The 20,972-nt window shown below is 39.5% G+C and overlaps 2 protein-coding genes across 4 annotated transcripts; both read right to left on the reverse strand.

Annotated features, from left to right (window-relative positions):
* Positions 1-1,420: 1,420 nt before the first annotated feature.
* Positions 1,421-13,105, reverse strand: rbm26 (RNA binding motif protein 26). Of its 3 annotated transcripts, none has more exons than XM_072464545.1 (23): positions 12,913-13,105; positions 12,668-12,794; positions 12,346-12,464; positions 12,142-12,260; positions 11,982-12,070; positions 11,065-11,315; positions 10,056-10,313; positions 8,879-9,115; positions 7,613-7,756; positions 7,226-7,360; positions 7,024-7,132; positions 6,784-6,943; positions 6,306-6,491; positions 5,789-5,887; positions 5,647-5,715; positions 4,360-4,455; positions 4,207-4,281; positions 3,833-3,997; positions 3,553-3,657; positions 3,040-3,249; positions 2,645-2,731; positions 2,459-2,572; positions 1,422-2,178 (listed from the first exon to the last, which is right to left on the reverse strand). In XM_072464545.1, the coding sequence occupies exons 2-23, from the start codon at positions 12,724-12,726 to the stop codon at positions 2,095-2,097; spliced, it is 2,970 nt and encodes a 989-aa protein (XP_072320646.1). In that variant the 5' UTR covers positions 12,727-12,794; positions 12,913-13,105; the 3' UTR covers positions 1,422-2,094. The 3 variants fall into 3 exon arrangements, with proteins under 3 accessions (XP_072320647.1, XP_072320646.1, XP_072320645.1); XM_072464544.1 differs by having other exon boundaries at positions 5,789-5,893; XM_072464546.1 differs by lacking the exon at positions 12,913-13,105 and having other exon boundaries at positions 1,421-2,178; positions 5,789-5,893; positions 12,668-12,784.
* A 986-nt stretch (positions 13,106-14,091) lies between these two features.
* Positions 14,092-20,224, reverse strand: cyp27c1 (cytochrome P450, family 27, subfamily C, polypeptide 1). The gene is made up of 9 exons (XM_072465296.1): positions 19,814-20,224; positions 19,046-19,236; positions 18,622-18,821; positions 18,096-18,305; positions 17,611-17,774; positions 15,314-15,480; positions 15,134-15,212; positions 14,759-14,962; positions 14,092-14,520 (listed from the first exon to the last, which is right to left on the reverse strand). The coding sequence occupies exons 1-9, from the start codon at positions 20,105-20,107 to the stop codon at positions 14,404-14,406; spliced, it is 1,626 nt and encodes a 541-aa protein (XP_072321397.1). The 5' UTR covers positions 20,108-20,224; the 3' UTR covers positions 14,092-14,403.
* Between the last annotated feature and the right edge of the window lie 748 nt (positions 20,225-20,972).

Raw genomic sequence — 20,972 nt, forward strand, 5'->3', positions numbered from 1 at the left:
CACACAAATACTTTTAATTAGCTTGCAGCAGTGGTAACATTGATATTCAAATCATTATGAATAAAAACATTACAGCTGGGAATTATAACATATCCACATGACCGACAAATTGACACCCACAGGTCTCTATAATAATGATTAAAATTACATTACAGACTATATTTTCAATAAATTAAGACAGGATTGAAAAGCTTTGTTGTGGTGCTCTAAATTCTGAGCACATCTTCAGTACTCAAGGGAGCACAAATATTTTCAAACCCAAGTCTAACTTTGGATGTCATTTTTCTCTTTGACACAAATCAGGAGGTTAGGCATTGTCACAGATGTTATAAACTTGTTAGCTGCTATTTTCTTAGCTCACACTGAGATAGAAACTGCATTGTCCAACTGGGAAACTAAGGGGGGTGATTATAATAAAACTTTCTATGACGCCACAACCCCCCTTTTTAAAAAAAAAAAAAAATCAGGTCATGGTATCGAAGCTATATTTCATTTTCAACCCCTAAAATATTAAAATGTTTGTCGGATTGTATGTTTTATAAGATTCCAATAATTAAATTGTGTTGCTTTCCCTGCTGTAAGTGTTAAGCCGGGTTGCACCACAGTAGGTAAATGACTTAACAGGAGGAGGCATTTGCACACACCTATTCTGGACAGAGGGGAGAGCATTGTGGGAAAAAGCTTATGTGATAAACAGTTCATAGCTTACTACTCTACATGGCTAAAATCAGATTCCTCACAATTATCTCTGTGAGCCTGACAGGAGGACCATGGGAGGCAGGGGAACCTTGAACCACTGGGCACTGATTGGGTTATCCGTCCGGTGTGTTTTTCTGGACTGAAGGATTGTGGGAGGATTGTAGGAGGAGAACACCTCTGCAGGAGTCTGGTAAAGGAAAAGAAAACCTCCAAACGCTGTAGTCTCAAGGCGAGTGGATGGCAACTTAGTCTGGTGCTTTTGGTCAAATGTAAATAAAATTGTCTTTGGTTCTTTTTAGATACTTTTTACAGTTATTCAGGCCTACAGTGTTACCTACATGTTACTTAAAGGTTTACACTTTCTATTTGGTTATTGTGATCATGTCAGAACGACCAACTCATTCCAAGGTCAAATCTGATTCACTTTTGTCATTTTGAAGAAACAAATATCAGGCACAATCTTAAAAGTTGTTTAGTTTCATTTTCATTATTATTTGGATTTTACATTGCACACATTTGATGGAAAAACAAGACAGAGTATAAACCAAAGTTCAAATGTATTAAAATACAGAAATAGACAAACATTTCATTAGAGGTCAATGGTTGGATGACAATTGAAGAAAAACTGGTTCACCCTGTAATGCAAAGAGAGAAAAAATATTAGAATTTGATAGAGCAATATGCATGCAGTATATATGCAAATGAAAGAACATTACCGTCCAAATGTAAATGTTTACCTTACCAACATGTTCATGTGGGTGCAGAAGTTTGCTCTTTTAGGAAAGATGAAGTTTTTTTTTTTTTTTAATGGTCTTTGAATCTTTTTTTCCATTCACTGCCAACGTTTTTTTTTCCTTTTTTCTTTTTTTTCTTTTTCATTCAAGATGTTTTTTTCTTTTTCGGCAGGATGTTTTCAGACCATTTCAATTCTTTATTTTTTACAAGTCAAAATAAAACCAGGAACAGAGAAGCAAAGCATTTTCTTTTTTTTTTTAAAACAAATTATTCAAACCCATACATAAAATATTTACACATGAGCATCATAACTGTCCAAACTAACATGATCTGTAAAAGCTACAGTCTTGTTAAATTACAATACGCCTTTGTATTAAGAAACGTGTTAACTAATGTTAACTAATGTGTCTATATGATCAGGGTTCACATATCCAGACAATTGTGTTCCGAGTTGCAAAAATAAAATAAAATGTCTAACTACATTAAGAGCATTAAAAAAATCACCCCTGTTGCATTTGGGAAACATTAAAAGTAATCTAAACTTGGTAAATTGATTCAATGCAAGTTAGATGTTGGTTACAGAAAAACAAAAATCCATCTAAAAAGAAATACATTTCTGACATCAGGGTTGAAGACTTGAAAGTTGATTGACACTGGTCTTCATCTTCTCCAGGAGCGAGGCTCATCGTCCTCCTCGTCGTCGTCCTGAAGCAGCGCATCATCACTCAGAGACTCATTCGGATACTGCCGGGGAAAAACATGTGGAGTTAGTGTGATGTTCAGAGTAAAGGAAAATCCAGACAGGCAGGTCTTTCTATGTTTGGAGGGTTTGGTTTGAATGTGAACTCAACTAGAATTATTTAAATGTACAATAGCTCCCTCTTGTGGACGCTAGAAGAAAAGAGGCATGATGTTTATGTTTACAATATTTGGGTTACCTCTGGCAGTAAAGGAAAGGTGTGGGAATTAACAGATTTCCCCAAATTATTCAATCCACAAAGTGACAAGAGACGTTAAAAAATACCTCTTCTTCCTCTTGTTCAGCATCCTCTGCATCGGCATGACTGAGGTTCACCGCAGGTTTGTGCCAGGCCAAACGTAGTATTTGGCTGTTCAGCCTCACTCCATGTACAGCCGCCTAACAAAATAATCATAATTATTCAAAAGATATTATATCCAAGGTTTACACATCATGTTCATAAAGACCCACCAGTTCGGCCTCGGCTCTCGTTCTGTAGGAGATGACTGCAGTCAAGCTTTTCTCGTCAATTTGGCAATCTTCAATTTCCCCAAATTGCTTGAGAAGTGGAAAAGAACACGTTACTCCAATAGTTTACCATTTCAAAATTTGACAATTTAATCAAAATAAAGCAGTAGAAAACACTGAGATACTGTAGCTTACATTTAACAAACTGGTTATACTTGTTTCCTTTTGGATGGTTTACATTTTGTATCACATGTTTTTCCTGTCACATTTATGCTGATTTTAGGCTGGAGTTTTTTCTTTGTCCCACTATATCCACCAGAGGGCACTCTGGCCCTGTGGTAACACAGACCATTGGTAACTCTAATTTAGCCTTAAACCCACATTTGACCTGGACTTACAGCAAAGTGTGGAAGGAGGTTAACGTTTTCTGCATCGCTGAAACCTGAAATCTCCAGTGCTCTTGGTCTGTGGTCCACGACGGCGTGTGATGGGACCCCCCGACCTCGTCCTCTACCCCCAACTCCTCTTCCTCTTGCCCGGTGCGAACCACGGCCGCGAGAATGCAGCCCACGACCCCGTCCTGGAGCCAAGATCCCCCTTTTGGCAGCCTTCAAGCAGACAAATGTTTGTGTATAGATTTTTTCAAATACATGACTTGACAGAGAGCACAAGAATATGTGTGGAAATATAAAATAGATTTCACAAATTTTGTCCACTGCATCATCATTGTAAGATTTTAACACTAATATTTTCCATTGCAACATCAGAAATGGGTGACCCTGAAATGTGTTAAATGCACAAGTACCTCATTTCAAAAACAGCGAGACTATCGTCATGCTTTAAATATGCAATCCATTATTTGATAACAATCTTAAAATGGGAGTCTCCTTTCAGAAAATGATGCTTTATACCTCGATTTGCAGCTGTGTGTACTTAATCTTGAGCAGTGCAGTATCTTCTCCAGACTGGGTCTTCTTGTACAAGTCCAACTCCGCGTCCAACAGCTCCTTTTGTGCCTTTTCACGTAAGACAATTGAGAATATGAAGATTAGTTGGTAAATAATCTATCAGACAGTGTGGATGAAAGTTAATTCAGAATTTCACTGATGTTTGGTCACAGTATCATTGTTGTGACTAATACATCATGGCACCTCCATTACAAATACAGTTCTAGTTGTGCCGAGGTTGTACCTGTGCCTTGGTCTTGGCCGTCCGAATGGGATTGCTGGCCGAGATCACTTTAATCTCCTCTTGAAGTTTGGTGATGCTTTTGGTCAAGGTGCTCAACGTCTCCATGATCTTTGCCTTATCCTCAGCTTTCATCGTTTTATTCTTCTCCAGTTTAGATATGAGGAGCTGAGAGGGCAGAGAGGCAGAACTGTCAACATAAACTAAGCCAACACAAACAGAAAAAAAATATTATCGTCGCTATGGACTGAAAATTACTCAAACTTGTGTAGTGGAAACTGTGCAATACTTCATACGCTGAGCCTCTGTCAGTGTGAATCAACCCAACTGCCATATATGGTACGAGTGTGGAACGTAAGAAAAAGCATATTTCTTACCTTCTGAGTTTCAATGTGCTTCTCTAGAATCTCTTGTTTCTTCCTCCTGACATCATGCTGTAGTTTTAGTGCATCCTGTTGGCAAAAATCCTCATGAATTAGACACAAGATTTGAGGTTAGTCAGTTTTAGGAAGAGTCGGTCTATTTTGCACCTGTTTTTTCTTTAGGACTTCTGTGGTTTTCTGAGCAGCCTTTAATGCAACAGGATTGTACACAGTTTTAGTTAGACCCATGGAAGTGGAAAAGACCTGAAATGAAATAAAGTAAAGCACCATTTTCATTTCCAGGCAAAAATTTGAACAGATTTTTTAAACTGCTACTTTTACACTCAATGTAAATTCTAAATATATACAAGAAAAGTCAAGTATCCCAGCTTTAGAGTGTCTTAATGTTATACTGAGGAGAATCTTGAATGAGGGATCCACCCATGCCACAGAGCAGAGAAATAATTTGAAACGAGCTGCAACAGCCATTCACCCACGTCAGTAGAAGAGCTAGCCGTGGAGCTAAAGTTAGCCTTTGCAACTCTGCACGCACAAGAGCTCATAGGAAAGAATTCTGCTGCGAGTATTATATTGAACACACGGAGTTAAGTTTTTACAAAGTTTAAAGCTTCTAAAATCCCATGTAAACTACCAGCGCTATGCAACGGGTGTTTGGTTGCAGAGAACAAGCTGTGCGCCGAGCTAAAAATAGCCCTAAAGTCCATGCGCACTGCAGCGTTAATCAGTGGATCCTTTTGTAACATGAAAAAAACATTCTGTATTGATTAAGAGTTTAAATAAGGGGTTTAAACTAAAATAACTTGTCCCTGGCTGTGTGGACAAAAAGGACGGTTGTTCCGGCACAGTTGCAAATACCGGTAATGCAATCACCCCATTTGTATAAACCAAAGTTTACTGTTCTTATTCACCTCACCCGCCCACTTTTGCATCTTTTTGCCACGTATCTGTACTTCCGTTGTATTGGCTTTAACTCCAGTCACTCAAGTTGAGAACGAGGGGAAAATCTCACTGCTCAAACATGTAAGCAGATTGATTTGTGTAAAATGTGTCCAACAAGTCAACAAAGCACGGATTCCCTGAGCAGCCTGAAAATGGCTTTTGAGTCTGTGTAAAACTTATTTTCTCTTGGGGTCGGCGGCCCTATGTTAAATACAACAACCGGAAGAAGGATTACGTTGGATGGAGTGCAACTTCTGGAATAAGATGAAAACAAGCTGCTGGTGCACTTCAGAAGGGCCACATGTGGTGGGTGGACCACTCATGATCAAACAGGGGAGACCTGGACACACCCTCCAGAAGAAAACAGAACGTGTCCTCACATGGAGATATGAAAATGCAATGCCCTCTGGTGTTCAAAAGTAGAGTTGCTATTGTTGTGAAAACGTTCACACAGTGCACCTTTGAGGAGAGAAAAATAAGTCAATGTGGACAAACCTTTTCAACAGGAGGGGCTGGTTTGGCAGTGAACCCCAAACGTTCCTTCACTGATAGTTTTAATGGATTCTGTGCAATAACGACAATACAGAATTAGGCACAGGTGGTTCATAATAAGATTTTAGCCAACAGCAGAACATACCTGAGAGTCTACACTTGAGTCTTGCGTTGGCTCAGGGCTCGGTGTGACTAAGGGTCCGAGGCGGTCTTTGACGGACTGCTTCAGGGATGTGGCTGGAGGCTGCATCTACATCAAAACACTCTTTTTAATGAATGCTACAGGACTAGAATGAAGCCAGAAAGCTCTTGGAGAGACAACAAGAGGGTGATACGATTTTACAAAATCGTATAAAATTCTAGGTAATAAGAATTCAAATATATAGTTTATAATGACTTTGAAAAGGTGCAGTGTAGCCGTCCAAACATTCAATATTTCTGTACTTTTATGTTCAATTTGAATCGAGACAAGTTTCAGCTCATTTCTGAAAACATATATATTGGTGGTGTTTTTTTCCTTTCATTTGCCCATCTTTCCTTGTTTGATAGTAATACTTTTACAGACTAAACCTCTAATAATTTTTTCCAGAGTTAAGAAAAAAAAAACCCAAAGCTGCAACTGCTAAAAATGTATGCAATCAAGTAAAATGTTGAGCCTATACCGTTGCATTTTGTTGCTGCTGCTGCGAGTGTGTCTGGCCCTGTGCGTCCCCCCCGTCCTCTCGATACCAGTACAGTCGGATGAAGCGGTTATTGAGCACAGCCTCAGGACTGTACATGGCCCGCTTCGCCTCCTCCGGGGCAGCAAACTGTATAAGAGCCCCCTCTGGGTCATTTTGGAAGGCCACCTGCCAGAATAACCAAACATTTCAAATTATATAGAAAAAAAAGACACTACAGTTTAGCTTCAACTGTCAGCATTTAAACACTAAAAATAAAGTATGTATAACCCCGTAGAAAAAGGTAAATACAACAATACCACTACAGTTTAACAGCTCATATCGTCTTAAACCCCACAATGTGATTGAAGAGAAAGTTGTTGGTGCCTCTAAACTGTCCCTAGCTAATGAATACTTTATGGAAAAAAAACATACAAGGACATACTAATTCATACAAATGTTTCAAATAAGAGCCAATTACCTGAAGGTTGACAATGGTGCCAAACTTGCTGAAATGCTCATTGAGTTTGCTGATGTTGTTGAGGTCGAACGGAATCTGCCGGACCAGCAGTTTGGTGTTGAGAGGATTGAATGGGCCTCTATTGTGGTAACCATGGTGATTGGCTTTGTTAAAGTTGGGGCTAAATAAAAATCAAGAGACATGACAGACGTGTAGGACGTTTACCCGTTTAGACTAACGTTGTAGCGTGGTGTAACTCACTTTTCAAACCATGGTTTCTTGGACAAAATGCCGCCGTCATTAGAGAGAGCTGCCCTTTTTCTCGAGTCCGACTCCATCACAATCCTCATGCTGTTATTTGGAATCTTTTCTGAATATAGACAAAACAAGATTGCTGTTAGTAATACAATTTAAATACAGCAACGAGACCATTCTCACACTAGAGAAGTTATTGGAGACTTACCCCGCGGTGGCTGGTCCACATCTCCCATTGTAAGGCCGATCAGGTTGGGTCTTTGGGTGTTGCGATGGCGGTACAATGGCCTGGATGAACTGGTAATACTAGGAGCTTCAGGGTTGTATACGTCGGTGTCAAATACTTCGGGCCAAACAAACAAAACATTGTTAAATAGACATACCTTCAAAACAACAGCCAACAGTAATCACAAATCTTTATTGCTTCCATTAGCTCAAGTCAACATCAAACTAACAGACCGTAAAGATAAATTAAAGTAGCATTCATGTTGACTTTTAAAGCCATTGAGTCTGTGCAGCACAGTGGAAACTAGTTTGTTTATAAAAATGTGCTGTATAAAAAATAAGGTGGATTTGGATCAAATTAAATCTTCACCAGGATTGAATATTGGTGGTGGTGGGCCTGGAGGAAGTGAGGGGCGCATCCCAGAAGTGACGATGGTGGGCACCGAGCTGGTGATGGAGTTGGGAGGAGCGTCCATTCCTGAAGGCTGAAGCGGAGGAAGAGGTGGAGGAGGACCTGATCCCCCCAAAAAAAAAACAACACAGAAAATACTATGAAAAAAGAAAAAATATACTTCTTGGATATGATGGACATGGACGACACAAAATATACAGTAAAGAACATTTTGATTTCTGGGGTAAGTTTGACGAGTTTATTTCTGCCCTAACTCGAACTGTTACAATATTAAAGGCGCAATGGACGATTTTTCGGCAATTTGAGAACTTGGGCGGAAGTACGCATGCGCACTCCCCCCATGCAGACTGATACAACACACACATGCATTTGTTTATTAGCGCGACGGATCGCATCTCTTTGTCTTTCTCCGTCTTCATTTTGTCCCGTACACTGAGGGAACTATATTACGATAGATCAATGCGCTTAGACACATGGAAACGTGCTGCTCTCGTGGGGACGAGCCGCACGCAGCTGCAGGTGAGCGGTAGGTGCGTTTTATGATTGATACTTGGCAGGACTAATTGGCAGTGCACGCCACGAGGAAATGAGACTCAGATTTGGGCCAAAAAAATTGTCCATTCAATCTTTAACTATAATCGACTTTCAATTTTTAGGGCTCAAAAGATTTATACATTTTCTGTGCACTAGTGGGGAATTTTTTCTCTTTTTTCTGTACATATAGAAATGGGTTTAGTGGAATTATCCCACTTTATTCAAAATGTGTTTTGACAGGCCTAGCCTTAACATTAAATTACAGGGTGGGGGTCTCAAACTCCTTTTTGATCATGTTGAATTTTGTTTTACCGTAAATATTTTGTAATTTATGTATTTGAATGTAATAGACATGAGAACGTATTTATCTAATAAAGCAGATTATTGCACAATCTCTTTTTCAAGGGATTCCTGGCCCCAGAGGGGAGGAGCCTATTGTACATGTTTTAGTGGGAGGGGAAACCAGAGCACCCGGAGGAAAACTACGCAGACAAGGAGAGAACATACAGACTCCACACAGAAAGGCCCCACGTGGGATTGGGAATGGTCAGTAGAACAGTGTCCACATTCAATGTTGTAGTGAAAAAACAAAATAGACACTTCCAAAAATAGTAAAATGCAAACCTTGGACAGTGTCAAACTTGTAAGGAATTCCAAGAAATCTACCCCTATTGCTTCCATAAGTTCTACCTGCTACAGGTGGAAGGCTGGGTGGAAGCGAGCCTGGAGGGGGCACAGGGGGCCGCAGGTTCACGGGTGGAGGGTTCAGGAGTGGAGGAGGTGGTGGCAGTCCTGGAGGAGGATCCACACCCGGGATAGGTGGAGGTTGGAAAGGCAGTATATTAGGCAAATTCACATCTTCTACCACCACAGGGTCACTTCCATGGTCAAACGGACACATGTCTCCTCGCATGCAAAAGCCCTTCTCTGTAAGACAAGAGCAATGCACAGTCAGCAAATTCAATTACAAAAGAAAATCTGAAACTATTAATTGTTAACAACATTTCTAAAACATAAAGTAGTTGTTTCAACAGTATACAATAAACATGTTGCATCATCCTGCTGAATTTGAGTAAATCATACGCTCTGTCCAGGCTTTTAGCTAGCGGGCCGTCTTCCCGTTTTTTGGACGGGGTATCTCGACATGTGGACGGACATTTTCGAGGGCAAGGACGGTGTAATTTTTATTATTACATTTTAGAAAAGGGAATATCATCATTAAATCGGGCCGGGAAGCGTTTGACGATAGTCCGCCGTGGTCCGTGCCAAGACAGTTTAGTGTTTACAAGTGAAAATTTGCATGCTGCACGCTGATTGGTCGACAAAGTTTGTGTGCTTGGCTCTGATTGGCTGCCGAGCCGTGGTCTGGAAAATGCTGAAGCTCCACGTTTGCCGGACCTCCACGGCCAAATACCATGTAAAATACGGCGCCATACGCCACTCCTAAGTGGCGGAGTGTGATCTGCACGGCCGAGAGGCGCAGGCGGCGCGAGAGTATGGAAAGTCAATATGATACGAGAGGCGTGCGGGCCCGGTTGGACGGGGTGTTTTCAAATCCGAGCTAAAAGCCTGGCTCTGTCCCTCTGTCTTGACTGAACCTTGGCTCTACAAACTTAAACTCTGAATGATAATCAGATTTTGAGTGCGCGTGTAACTGAAGCCACCGTGATTCTTCAAGGTTTCTCATTTTCCCAGGTTTTGCTAAGGAGGAGGGTCTGAGAACAGGAGCTGTCCATAAGCTTTTTCTTGCGACTACTAGTGGTATTTAACCAAGAAAGTCCCATTGAAATTACTAAACAGCAGCAAAAATCATTCATAACATCAACACACATTCTGAAAATATTCCTTCAACAGCTCAAAAATGTACCGTCATAGTCGCGGCATCTCTTCCTCGGTGGTGGAGGTGGGCCACGGTTGAAAGGGCCGCGCTCCACAGGGTGGTCAGGTCGAAAGTCGGACCAGCTCTCAGTCGTGTTGTTGCTGCCATGATGATGAGTGGGAGCAATAACCGTTATGGTGCTGCTCAACGATGGGACGGGGAAGTGGGATGTGGATGCGGAAGATACGACTACAGCAGGTGCAAAAACATCACCACCTTCAGGCCGACTCTTTCCCGAATCTCTCTCTGTCACAAAACAGTAAAAGCCAAATGATAAGGTGTTGAATAATACAACCTAAATACAGATATTTTAAGGGGTGGTTCTCCCACTCACAGAACTCCAACGAAACAGGGGCTAAATCTTTACTAAACTAGAGTAAAACCAGGACAAAGTTGGACCTTCAAGATTTATCACAATAATTGAAAATTAAATGTGAACAGCTAAAGCTGCAAATCTTAAGTAATTGCAATAACATATAATTCAGTCCTACCATTTAATTTACTTTATCAACAGAAATGAGCAGAGAAGCCAAACATTTTACTCAAGAAAAGCCACTGCAGATCAAATATTACTTAGAGTGAAGAGTATTTGTAAAATGTATTTGTAAGTATTTACATAAGAATAAAAGTAAGAGTACCTGTTTTGACGCAACATCAGATTATCGGTAAATTAATGTAATTGGAAAGCCAAAACAATAATTATAACTAATGCTCAAAACTGGTATTTTCAAAAGGGATGGACACAAAAATTAGAAAGACTAAACTGACTTAAGTAAAACGTTTAGTTCCTTTTCCTGTTCATATACTGTACTGTTAATTCAAACTGTGCTGTACTGTTGATTCAAACTTAAATTTTACTCAAGTTGAAGTAAACGTATGCAGACCAAAAACTACTCAGAAGTACAATTTCTTCTTGACAATCTTACTCAAGTAAATGTATCCGAGTCCCACCCATCCCTGATTATCAAGGTCTCCAAACTTTTTGACATGTTGTTACCTCTACTCCTGCTCCTGGATCGACTCCGGCTGTGCGTCCTGCTCCGTGTGCGGTCTCTGTCTCTGTCCCTGTCCCGGTCCCGCTCTCGGTCTCGGTCTCGGACCCGGTCTTTGCTCCAGCTGCGGCTACGGCTGCGACTGTAACTGCGTCCTCGCCTGCGGTTGTAGCGGTCGCGGTACGAGTCTCTTCTGGGAGGCAGGCGGTCATAGTCCCTCTTTCTAGTGCGGTCATCTCTTCTTCTGTCATCTCTCCTAAAAATTAAATTTTCAGTACATAAGAAACTTTGATGGCAATTTGAATACAAACGCAGAGCTAATAAAACATGATTACACAATCTAGGAAAAATGTAATACTTTATAATATAAGGGTGTGATATTCCATTGGGCAGCAGAAATACGGGAATGTAATAAACTAGTTTATAAACATTTGAAAAGCTAATTAACAGGAAATTTAAACAATGAAACTGTACCCTAATCTTTTATGATATAGATGATCTATCTATCTATCTATCTATCTATCTATCTATCTATCTATCTATCTATCTATCTATCTATCTATCTATCTATCTATCTATCTATCTATCTATCTATCTATCTATCTATCTATCTATATATATATATATATATATATATATATATATATATATATATATATATATATATATATATATATATATATATATATATATATATATATATATATATATATATATATATATATATATATCCAATTACCGGTATAATATAAGATAATATTGCTGGGATGCCTACTTTGTCCATATTACTACAAACAATAACACAGGTGGTGCATTTTTAATTTCTGATTACGTCAATATGATCATATGAATGTTGAATAAAGAATAAATAGTGAAAATGATAAAGCCTTTGCCGTTGTGGTCATTAGGTCCTGCAACACACCTGCCGTCTCGGCTGTATCGCAAGCTTGACTGAGGACTGTGAGTCAGACGCCGTGGATTCTTCTTGTCTCGTTCTTCATCTTGATTTTGCTTAAAAAAAAAAAAAAAAAATCGTGCTACTGTAGTGAATAATAATAGGTTTGTAAAATTGTAAAACTTACTTCCTCCTTTTTAGGCTCATCTTTGTCAGGTTTGGTGACAGGTGTTGGCTGCTCTGACTGAGGGAGGTAGCTTTTGCCATTTATAGCTTCAAAAAGTGTATCGACAAATTGTTGGGTGTCTACAAGACAATTCATAAATCCAACATGTTACACTGCAGTTCTCCCTGGACCTAGTGACAATGTGGACTCATTAAAATAAAATACCTTTCTGAAGAAACACATCCAGTTGGTCAATACAAAGGGCTTTCAGTTCTTTTTCCGTTTTATCCTTTTTCACCAAAGCCACGACATACTTTGCCAGAGCAGAGGGATCCGCGTCACAGCTGAGGAGAAGCAGACACTTTAGCACAGTCCAACTTGATACTGAGAGAAGAATGATTGAAAAATACATTACGAAATCAAAATCTCCCATTTCTTGGCACTTATTGAAATACATATAGTGGTTGTTTATCCTTGTAATGGATTACATAACACGATAGAGGAGCAGAAAGCTTGATTGCTTACAGCTTAGCTGTGTGATACTTACATGGGCTCAAGGGTTTCAGATAGCCACGATTTCAACGATTCAAGATTTTCAATAATCATTTTAGATCCAACCAAAGTTCCCGTGTACTCCAGTCGGGTCTGACGCTGAGAGGAGTAACTTTATTTATCTGTATTAACAAGAATACAACATTAAATAGCCTGAATAAACCATATGCTAAAGCTGCGATAGCATAACGGCGCTAACGTTGGCTATGTGAAGTTAGCATTCATCTTTATAGCCCTTACTTATCTCGTACGCGTCTTCAAATATCCAATTGAAGCTTGGGTCAAACATTCACGAAGCAGACTGAATGACAGCTGCTTATCCAGACATTTAAGAACACGTATATCAATTCAACCCGCTAAATGAGGGGCCATCCACGCTTTATTTTCCCCTGTGGTTCTCGCATCAGCGATGTGTCATGGCGATTATTTACTTTCCCCTCAAGTCTCGTCACCAAGTATCGCGAGATGTTTCATTGGTCCTTATAAATCAGTTTACAGTCACAGTTACAGCAATTACATTTTGTTGTTTAATAATATCTATACCATAACCAGAAATATTTATATTCAAAGTAAATTTACTTACAACATTTTGGTGGCATTTGCAAGTCTATCATCTCTAGGCCCCTCACACACTATGATAAAGTCTTGTGAAAATGTGTTGAATGGAACACAGTGTGTCAAACTCGAGACACTGTAATCTACACATTTGAATAGGTAACTTTTATTGTTTTTCAGTTTTACTAGAGCTTAGAGTATTAATCAGTACAAATACAGTAGTATATAGTCTAGTTTCCTTCAAATGTCACAATTCAGCTACTTACTCTTGGCAGTTCTTGCACATATTCAGTACCTTTCATCATCACACATTATGAAGTGGCTTTACTCTGAGATTTAGATCAGTGGCTCTCAAACTATTGGCACCAAAATTAGAACACAGGCACCTTCAGCAGTTTTAACTTCTATAGTTTATTTTATGGTTTGGTCTCCCTTTGAATTATTTATTACGTAATTGTTTTTGTCCTAGTTTAACCCTATAGTTTTTTTTAGATAATGGTTGGTTAATAGTCTGTTAATGGTCCAACTTTTATTAGGTGTCATTTGGTCTGAATAGTTTGAACTACACTGATATAGATAAATTAAAAAAATGTCCAAAGCAAAGCCACATTTCTAACATAGACAAACAGTAAACGTATCACATATTACTTTCCAGTTTCTTTCTTCAAGTTCTTCAAGCATGACGCCCAAAGATTTCATTCAGTCACCATCTCGACTTAATTCAAATTTGTGTGGATATAAAAAGCCCATAATATACATAAAACATTACATTCATTGTCACTACATTTGCTGATTTGATACATTTGCCTTTGAGAGTTACATCAATGGAGGAAACATTCAAATGTAATACTGACAGTAGAATATAAATTCAGGCTAAAATTGACACTTTCTTTTTCAAAGGTCAAAGAAAAGTTATATTCTGACTGTCTAGGTTGAGCCTGTTCCATATGTAATATAATTCACAAAGAAACAGACAACCTACAACTTCATCTAATAGTACAAATATACATATACAAAGAAGCAAATATTTTCAGTCCAGTTTATAAGAAAGCAATGAAGGTTAACTGCTGAGAAAACTCTTCAGTCAGCTTTAAAATCTTTAAAAAGTGTTTATAAAAAAAGTCTATCGACACAATTAACTATGATAAAACAGTATATACAAAAAGTGTGCATCTATCATTCCCTCTCAACAAACTTTAGGTTTATGGGGGAAGCTGGGCAGAGCAGGCCATGGGTTTTGGCTTTGACATCATCAGTCTGCGGCGACACCTCAATGCGAAACTTCTGAATAATCTGAAAACAAAAAAAGTTTCATTTTTAGCTTTTTGCTTCGATTGCTTTGATTGAATTGAATATTTATCATTATACTATAAGTTACCAAATGATTAAACAAAACAAATATAAATATAAATGTTATGATCACAGAAAATATAGTGTAATAACATCCTTTTTTTTTTTTTTTAAAGTCCTAAAATGCTTTTAACAAATACATTTTTACATTGTATTCTACCTTCTACAATTAAGTTCTTACCCTTGTGAGAGCCAGGTGCATTTCCAACTCTGCGATTCTTCTGCCAATGCAGCTTCTGATGCCGTAGCCAAAAGGAAGGGAGCCAAAGTTGTCGACATGGTCAGTTGTGTCTTTTCGTACCCAGCGATCTGGTCTGAAGTCTGTAGCATCAACGAAGCTTTTCTCGTCCAGAGACGTTGAGTAATGACAAAGAGCCAACTGAGTCTAATAAAAGCCAAATGCAGAAAATGTGCAGCACTCAATGAAAACAGCTGTGGCACGTTGCAATAAAGATGTATGAGTCATGAAAGATCACATTACAATTATAAATGATTGCTGTGGCTGTTATTCTTGAGGTCATGCAAACTGTATAAATATAATTTTCATTCATTTTACCCCTTTAGGAATGAAGTATCCGCCCACCACCAAGTCATCTTGAGTAATTCGACCATTGCCTGGGAGAACAGGGAAAAGCCTACACCCAGGAAACAAAGCAAACAAGCATTAAAAAGTGTTCTTCTTAATTTACAGGTTAAAGTAGAGAACAAAACAAAACAAAATTTCTGTAGCTTGTACCGGAGTGTCTCTTTGACCAGGCCGCGGATGAGTGGCAGCTGAGGGACATCATCTGCTGAAGCCACTGTGTTTGGTCCTAAAGTTTTCTCCACTTCTGCATAAATCTGTTGCTGTATATGCGGGAAACGTGCTAATAAATATGTGGCCCAAGACAGGGTGAAAGAGGTCTGGAAAAACAAAAGAGAAAATGTTATTTCCAAGTAAGTAAATTGGATTTCATATAAAATAATCTCAGTTTTTCCCATGTGACAAGTGGGTATGGCATAATTCTCCCAAAATCTAAACTAAATGGTTTGTCATACATTTCTGTGAAAGACTAGGTATTCTTTGTCGAAGCCTGAAACGACACAAAACGTAATCTAATAACACAACTTGAGCCTGCTGAACGTCAGTGTCTCAGAGTGGATTTAAGATCAAATAGAAAAAAGCTCTTGAAGATGACCGCGTTGTATTCATAGCGCCTCATCTCCTTGTTCTTCCCCTGATCCCCCACGGATTCTGTCACCACTCATTCCACATTTAACAACTTGATCCTAACCAACCCCAACTGGGACAGATGCTGGCAACACCTCAGACAAAGCACTTCAGGAATCACATGACAAATCAAATCGGGCTGAAACAAAACTTCTCCCTTTTCCTTCTTTCCTCCCCTTCATTTCCCCCGCGTTTTCAGACCTACATCAGCTCCTCTGTTGCCGCTCTCTCTGGGCTCTTTTATGAGACTCCTCTGAAAGCACAGCCCAGCGCTCCCCCTTAAGCCTCAAGTTGACTGGTTGGTGCTATAACTCTGGCTTGGGCTAACGTGTCTTGACAGCTCTAGTGTGTGCTGAGTAAAGCCAAATGAAGCAAGGGGTCAGGTACTGGCTCGGCACAGTCCACCCCCCGCCACGACATGGCCGTTGTAACAAGTTGAACAAAAACGTACGCACCCATTTATCCCATGGGCCCCCGCTCCGCACAAAACACTCTACACCCCCAATTCTTATTAATCTGACAGTACCCAAAACAAATTAGGGGCTAGCTGCACATATGCCCACTCAGATGCTAATGTGCTCATAAAAAATGCTTAAGAATGTCTCTAATCCTACAAATTTGGACAATTGAAATCTAAAAAATTGCTATTGTCCACAATCTGCAATTTAAAAAAAAAATTGTCAGTAAGACGTGAAGGACAGTTAAGGTTAGTAATCTGTGCAATGTAGGAAAAATATGGCGAGTATTCCGATTTAATATGATATATTATACAATTACGAGAGAAATATTTACAATAGAAATAGAAAGAACTTGCACACTGGAGCCACTCTCACTGGGCCCCCTGTGCAGATCTTAACAGACAAAGGCAAATGATGAGAAACTAAATCTGAGTGAGAACAATCTTAACAGTGGGATGCTGTGTAACCCCTGATTCACTGCGCTGACCTGACGCTGGCAGCTACACAGGTCTGAATGTGGCGCCAGAAACCCAAGCCCGGGCCAACACACACGTGCGACTCAGAGCCTGCCAAAACAAGACAGTAGCACTCCTCACCTCGCGCCCGTATCACCTGACGCCACTGTGCCACATCGAGCAGTTATATAATCAAATGGACAAAGAGCTTCTAATATTTAACACGGCTCAACAAAGAGACATTGATATACGGTACTACAAAAAATGCCAGTGTGACTTAACAAAGGAGTGAAACTGGTATGTTACTTGGGGCTAAAATGCAGTAGGTGCCAGTTAGAAACCATAACCATGATTCCACCCAGAACTAAATGGAAAAACACAGGTTTGGATTAAAAAAGATAACCATTTCCAGACAATTCACAACATAGAACTTTCTTGCACAGTTCTGCTTTTTTCCCTCTCTGAAGCAAAGTATTCCAAGAAATGCAGATCTAAGATCAATTCTGCCCCACAAAAGGTAAAACACAACGTTTTTGCCCTGTCAGTTAAACAGTTAGTGTATTAACGTCAGTTAGTGTATTAATGTGTTACCCAAAGTTTAAATATTTAGCAAATGTTTGACCTCCAAAAGAAAACATATTTGGGGACAGCAAAGGATATATATATATATATATATATATATATATATATATATATATATATATATATATATATATATATATATATATATATATATATATATATATATATATATATATATATATATATATATATATATATATATATATATATATATATATATATATATATAACCCATCATTTTTTGTTATTTCTGACAGTATTAGATGCTAATAATAACTCAAGCCTATAGTTTTCTCTTGCCAAACACATCCATTTAAAACACACAAACCGTGTCAACTCCTGCCAGCAGCATCTCTGTCACATTGGCGTAGATTTCCTCCATGTTCATCTCCTTGGTGATGAGCAAATGTGTGAGTATCCCTCCTTTAACTTCCTCTCCACGCTCCAGCTGGGCCTTGATTTGGCCAAGCCTCTTATCGACATGAATGTGGCCTAGAATTACCAAAGAAACACAAGGAAATTGTGGGAAGCGGCAGTGTGAAGGGAAAGCCAATGCACAAAAAAAGTTATGCAACGGAGAAACCCCACACCAGTACCCATAATTCAGCAGGAGGAGATTTAGATGCAAATTAGATTTCTTCCCTGGAAGGACACACCATTTGTCCAACCAAATTAGGTAGATAATCCCTTGACCCACCAGACGGATGTTGTTTTGTATTAAAAATGGAATCGATACGTTTACAAACGATTTAAGATGGTAAAACTCTAACTAAAACTAAAAAGAGACATTTGTGTTAGTTCTCTATGACGTACTGAAATTGAAAAGGCCGTCCCAGGAGAGGCAGAATTCTTCCCACGGTTTGGGGATGATTGGTCTGAGCCATTTGGGAATTGCCCCGGCGTACATTGTGGTCTTGAAGGAGCTGAACATGAGGTGCAGGGCAGTTATGTAGTCTTGTGTTTCTTTAGGAATCTCATTGTTCAGACAGCCAAGTCGACACTCGTACAAAATGGCGGCCACACCTGTAATGAGAGACAGAGTGGAAATCTACATTACAGATCAAGATAAATATCGTCAGGTCTTCAGATTAAATCGACTAGGGTTAGGGTTGATCCTGTCGAGTACAGTTACGCAAAATCCGGAAGTTACTGACATGATAGTGCAGATTCTAGAACTTCTTTTGATTTGTTTTAGCAATACTTGCATTACGTATCACATTTTATAAGGTTCTGAGATATTTTTTTTTAATCACTGATCCATGTCATTCTTATTATTCTTATTACACAAAACAGCCCAAATCTTTTCTCTATTGATAATGTGTGTACGCTATTTACAAACCTTCCATGGCGTATTTAAAGAAGAGGTCATTTACGTTGAAGACGGTGCCTCCATTGGGCTCCTGCGAGCGCAGAATGTCAAGTCTAATAATTAAGTCGTCCACAACATCGTTCACATCATCCGAGAAAACTGCAACGTCCCGCGGTCGCATTATGAGTCGCCTGAGGACACTACGCATCTGCAGCCAGTCGTCCCCCTCTCTGGAAACGGTAGAACAAAAATGTATATGTAATGTGAGCCTATTAATGCAATATTTAAAAGTGAAATGAAAGTTTGATTCATCGGAAAATAAAAAGGCACCACCTGCTTTGAGCAAACAGCCACATTTTATTTCTGTAAAGGAGCAGTGTTCACATCCTGCTATAGTCAATGCTTTGGGTTACGCCTGTGTAGTTTTGGTGATCAAAGGTTAAAGTGGACTCACGCGGAGATCAGTCCCGTCGAGCGGGCCCTCATGTCTCTGTACTCCTTCCACGACTCCATGTTGGCCCTCTGCGGAGCTACGCCCTCTGCCCTCAGAACCTGGGCAACCAGTTCAGGGTCTGCGATGGAGACCACCAGCTGTGGCCCAAAGTGGGACTTGAAGATTTTCCCAAACTTCTTGGTGTGGTCCATCTATGGAACAGAAAGTGTGTAAGTATGAAAGATATCCGACTAGATAGAATGTTTGGGGATAACTCTATCCAAAGCCCATTTTCCCAAAGCCTATTGTGAAAATAAATTAATAATGTAATCAAGTAGCAGTATTGTATCAGTTAAAAAAGGGAAAAGGATATGGAAGAGTTTATGTGGCCTATTTGCACTAGTTTATTGTCAGTTACTGAAAAGCCCTTTTTATGAATGATTTTTTGAAAATCATCGTTTTAATGAACATTTATAACATCATTACTAACTTCTTTCAGTCTATTGATCCTTCGATGGACAGTAAATAAACACCCATTTAAGAATAAACCCATGAGGTGAACAAATATTTTCAGATGACGTTCAATGTGAAATGTAATTTGTGATGTAACTGTGTGAAAGGAGACAGATACAAAGTTTATTTGTAAATGAAAAATATGATGTAAAATAGCCTTTAGGCTAATTCTGGTATATTTACAAAAATGCCAATTGATCTGCTTTGTTCCTGAAATAAATACAATTTATAATTTGCGCAAGAAGTCAAGTTTCCGCGGTTTGAAGAGTAAATTACCTGGATGTCGTGTATTCTGGCAAAGCCATCCTTCCAGAAGAACTCGATCAGGTTGGACAAAGTGCTGGGGCCTGGCATCTCCTTCAGACTCTTCGCGCTGGTCTTTTCCACGGTGCCACCGCAGGCCGTGTCCGGTGAGAGATGCCTCTCGGGCATGTCCGTCTGTCCAGCTGTGGAGACCCCCAAAGCCTCGCTCGCCGCGGACTTGTGCAAAGCACGAACATTGACCATCAGCTGCCGAGAGCCGTGGACATTTTTCCAGCATGCTGTCGTTAAATGGTTGAGGCTAACCATTGTGTTTCTGGATGCGCGTTTAGTCCACTTCACATTTGCTTATTGTAGGTGCACGTGCAAAGAGAATCCTCCCAATGTGTTGTAACGTACGGTTGCTTCTCCATTGACTGTCCTCTTTTAAAACCATAGCTTGTACAATGTTTCGCAGTGGAAGAGGATTGGACGAACACTTGCAAAATATGGGAGGGTCGAGTCTGTTTTAGGTAGTGGGCGTTTCTCCTCCAGAAGCTGCAGGCTTCACTGGTGAGGGATCTCAACGTGCAAAACACATGTTACATCACAACAGACAAATGCCGCCCATTTCTTTAACTTACAAAACTTTATCAAGACAAGTTAAAATAAAGAACCACACATATACAGCCAATAGTACTGGCACTTTGAACAACTTGACAAAGGAGCAGATAAGGCTGGACCTTCATGAGTTCATGAACTTAACTTTTGTTCCTTTTTCAAAGACAAAAGGGATCTTAGTGTATCAATTGTTTTTTTTTATAAATGTGACAGTTTAATATTTAAAAACTGTTCTTATATAACCTTTTCGCACTGCCAGCCTCCAGGATCTGAATGCACTTTGAATAATTACTCTTTGGGAGGCGCTGTATTTACTATCTAGCGTCATCTTTTCTAATGAAAAGTGCAATGTAATTATCCTGTCTCCAATCTCTTTGGTTTACTCCTTACAAACCTTGTAAGCCTCAAGTCCTATAAGACGACACAGAACAGGGATTAAAAAAGGCCACAGACAAAGCCATTCACGTTTCTTCCTGTTCTTACATGGGGCATCCTGAGTAGAGTGGGCCTGTTCCCACAACAGGAATCCAAAGCTAAAATGCCCTGTTTTTGAAGTACTTCAATTCAAGATGAA

The sequence above is a fragment of the Eucyclogobius newberryi genome, unplaced genomic scaffold (assembly GCF_026437365.1).
Source record: "Eucyclogobius newberryi isolate DKJ021-1_F unplaced genomic scaffold, fEucNew1.0.hap1 SCAF_5, whole genome shotgun sequence".
Lineage (NCBI taxonomy): Eukaryota > Metazoa > Chordata > Actinopteri > Gobiiformes > Gobiidae > Eucyclogobius > Eucyclogobius newberryi.

Coding starts and splice junctions, on each gene's coding strand:
- rbm26 (XM_072464546.1), bottom strand. CDS start 12,726: ATGATTATTGAAAATCTTGAATCGTTGAAATCGTGGCTATCTGAAACC. Junction 5,716..5,788: donor ACTCAAGTGTAGACTCTCAG/GTATGTTCTGCT, acceptor GTTATTGCACAG/AATCCATTAAAACTATCAGT. Junction 3,250..3,552: donor ACACACAGCTGCAAATCGAG/GTATAAAGCATC, acceptor GTCTGCTTGAAG/GCTGCCAAAAGGGGGATCTT.
- cyp27c1 (XM_072465296.1), bottom strand. CDS start 20,107: ATGGTTAGCCTCAACCATTTAACGACAGCATGCTGGAAAAATGTCCAC. Junction 15,213..15,313: donor CTGGTCAAAGAGACACTCCG/GTACAAGCTACA, acceptor TCCTGGGTGTAG/GCTTTTCCCTGTTCTCCCAG. Junction 14,963..15,133: donor GATACTTCATTCCTAAAGGG/GTAAAATGAATG, acceptor GGCTTTTATTAG/ACTCAGTTGGCTCTTTGTCA.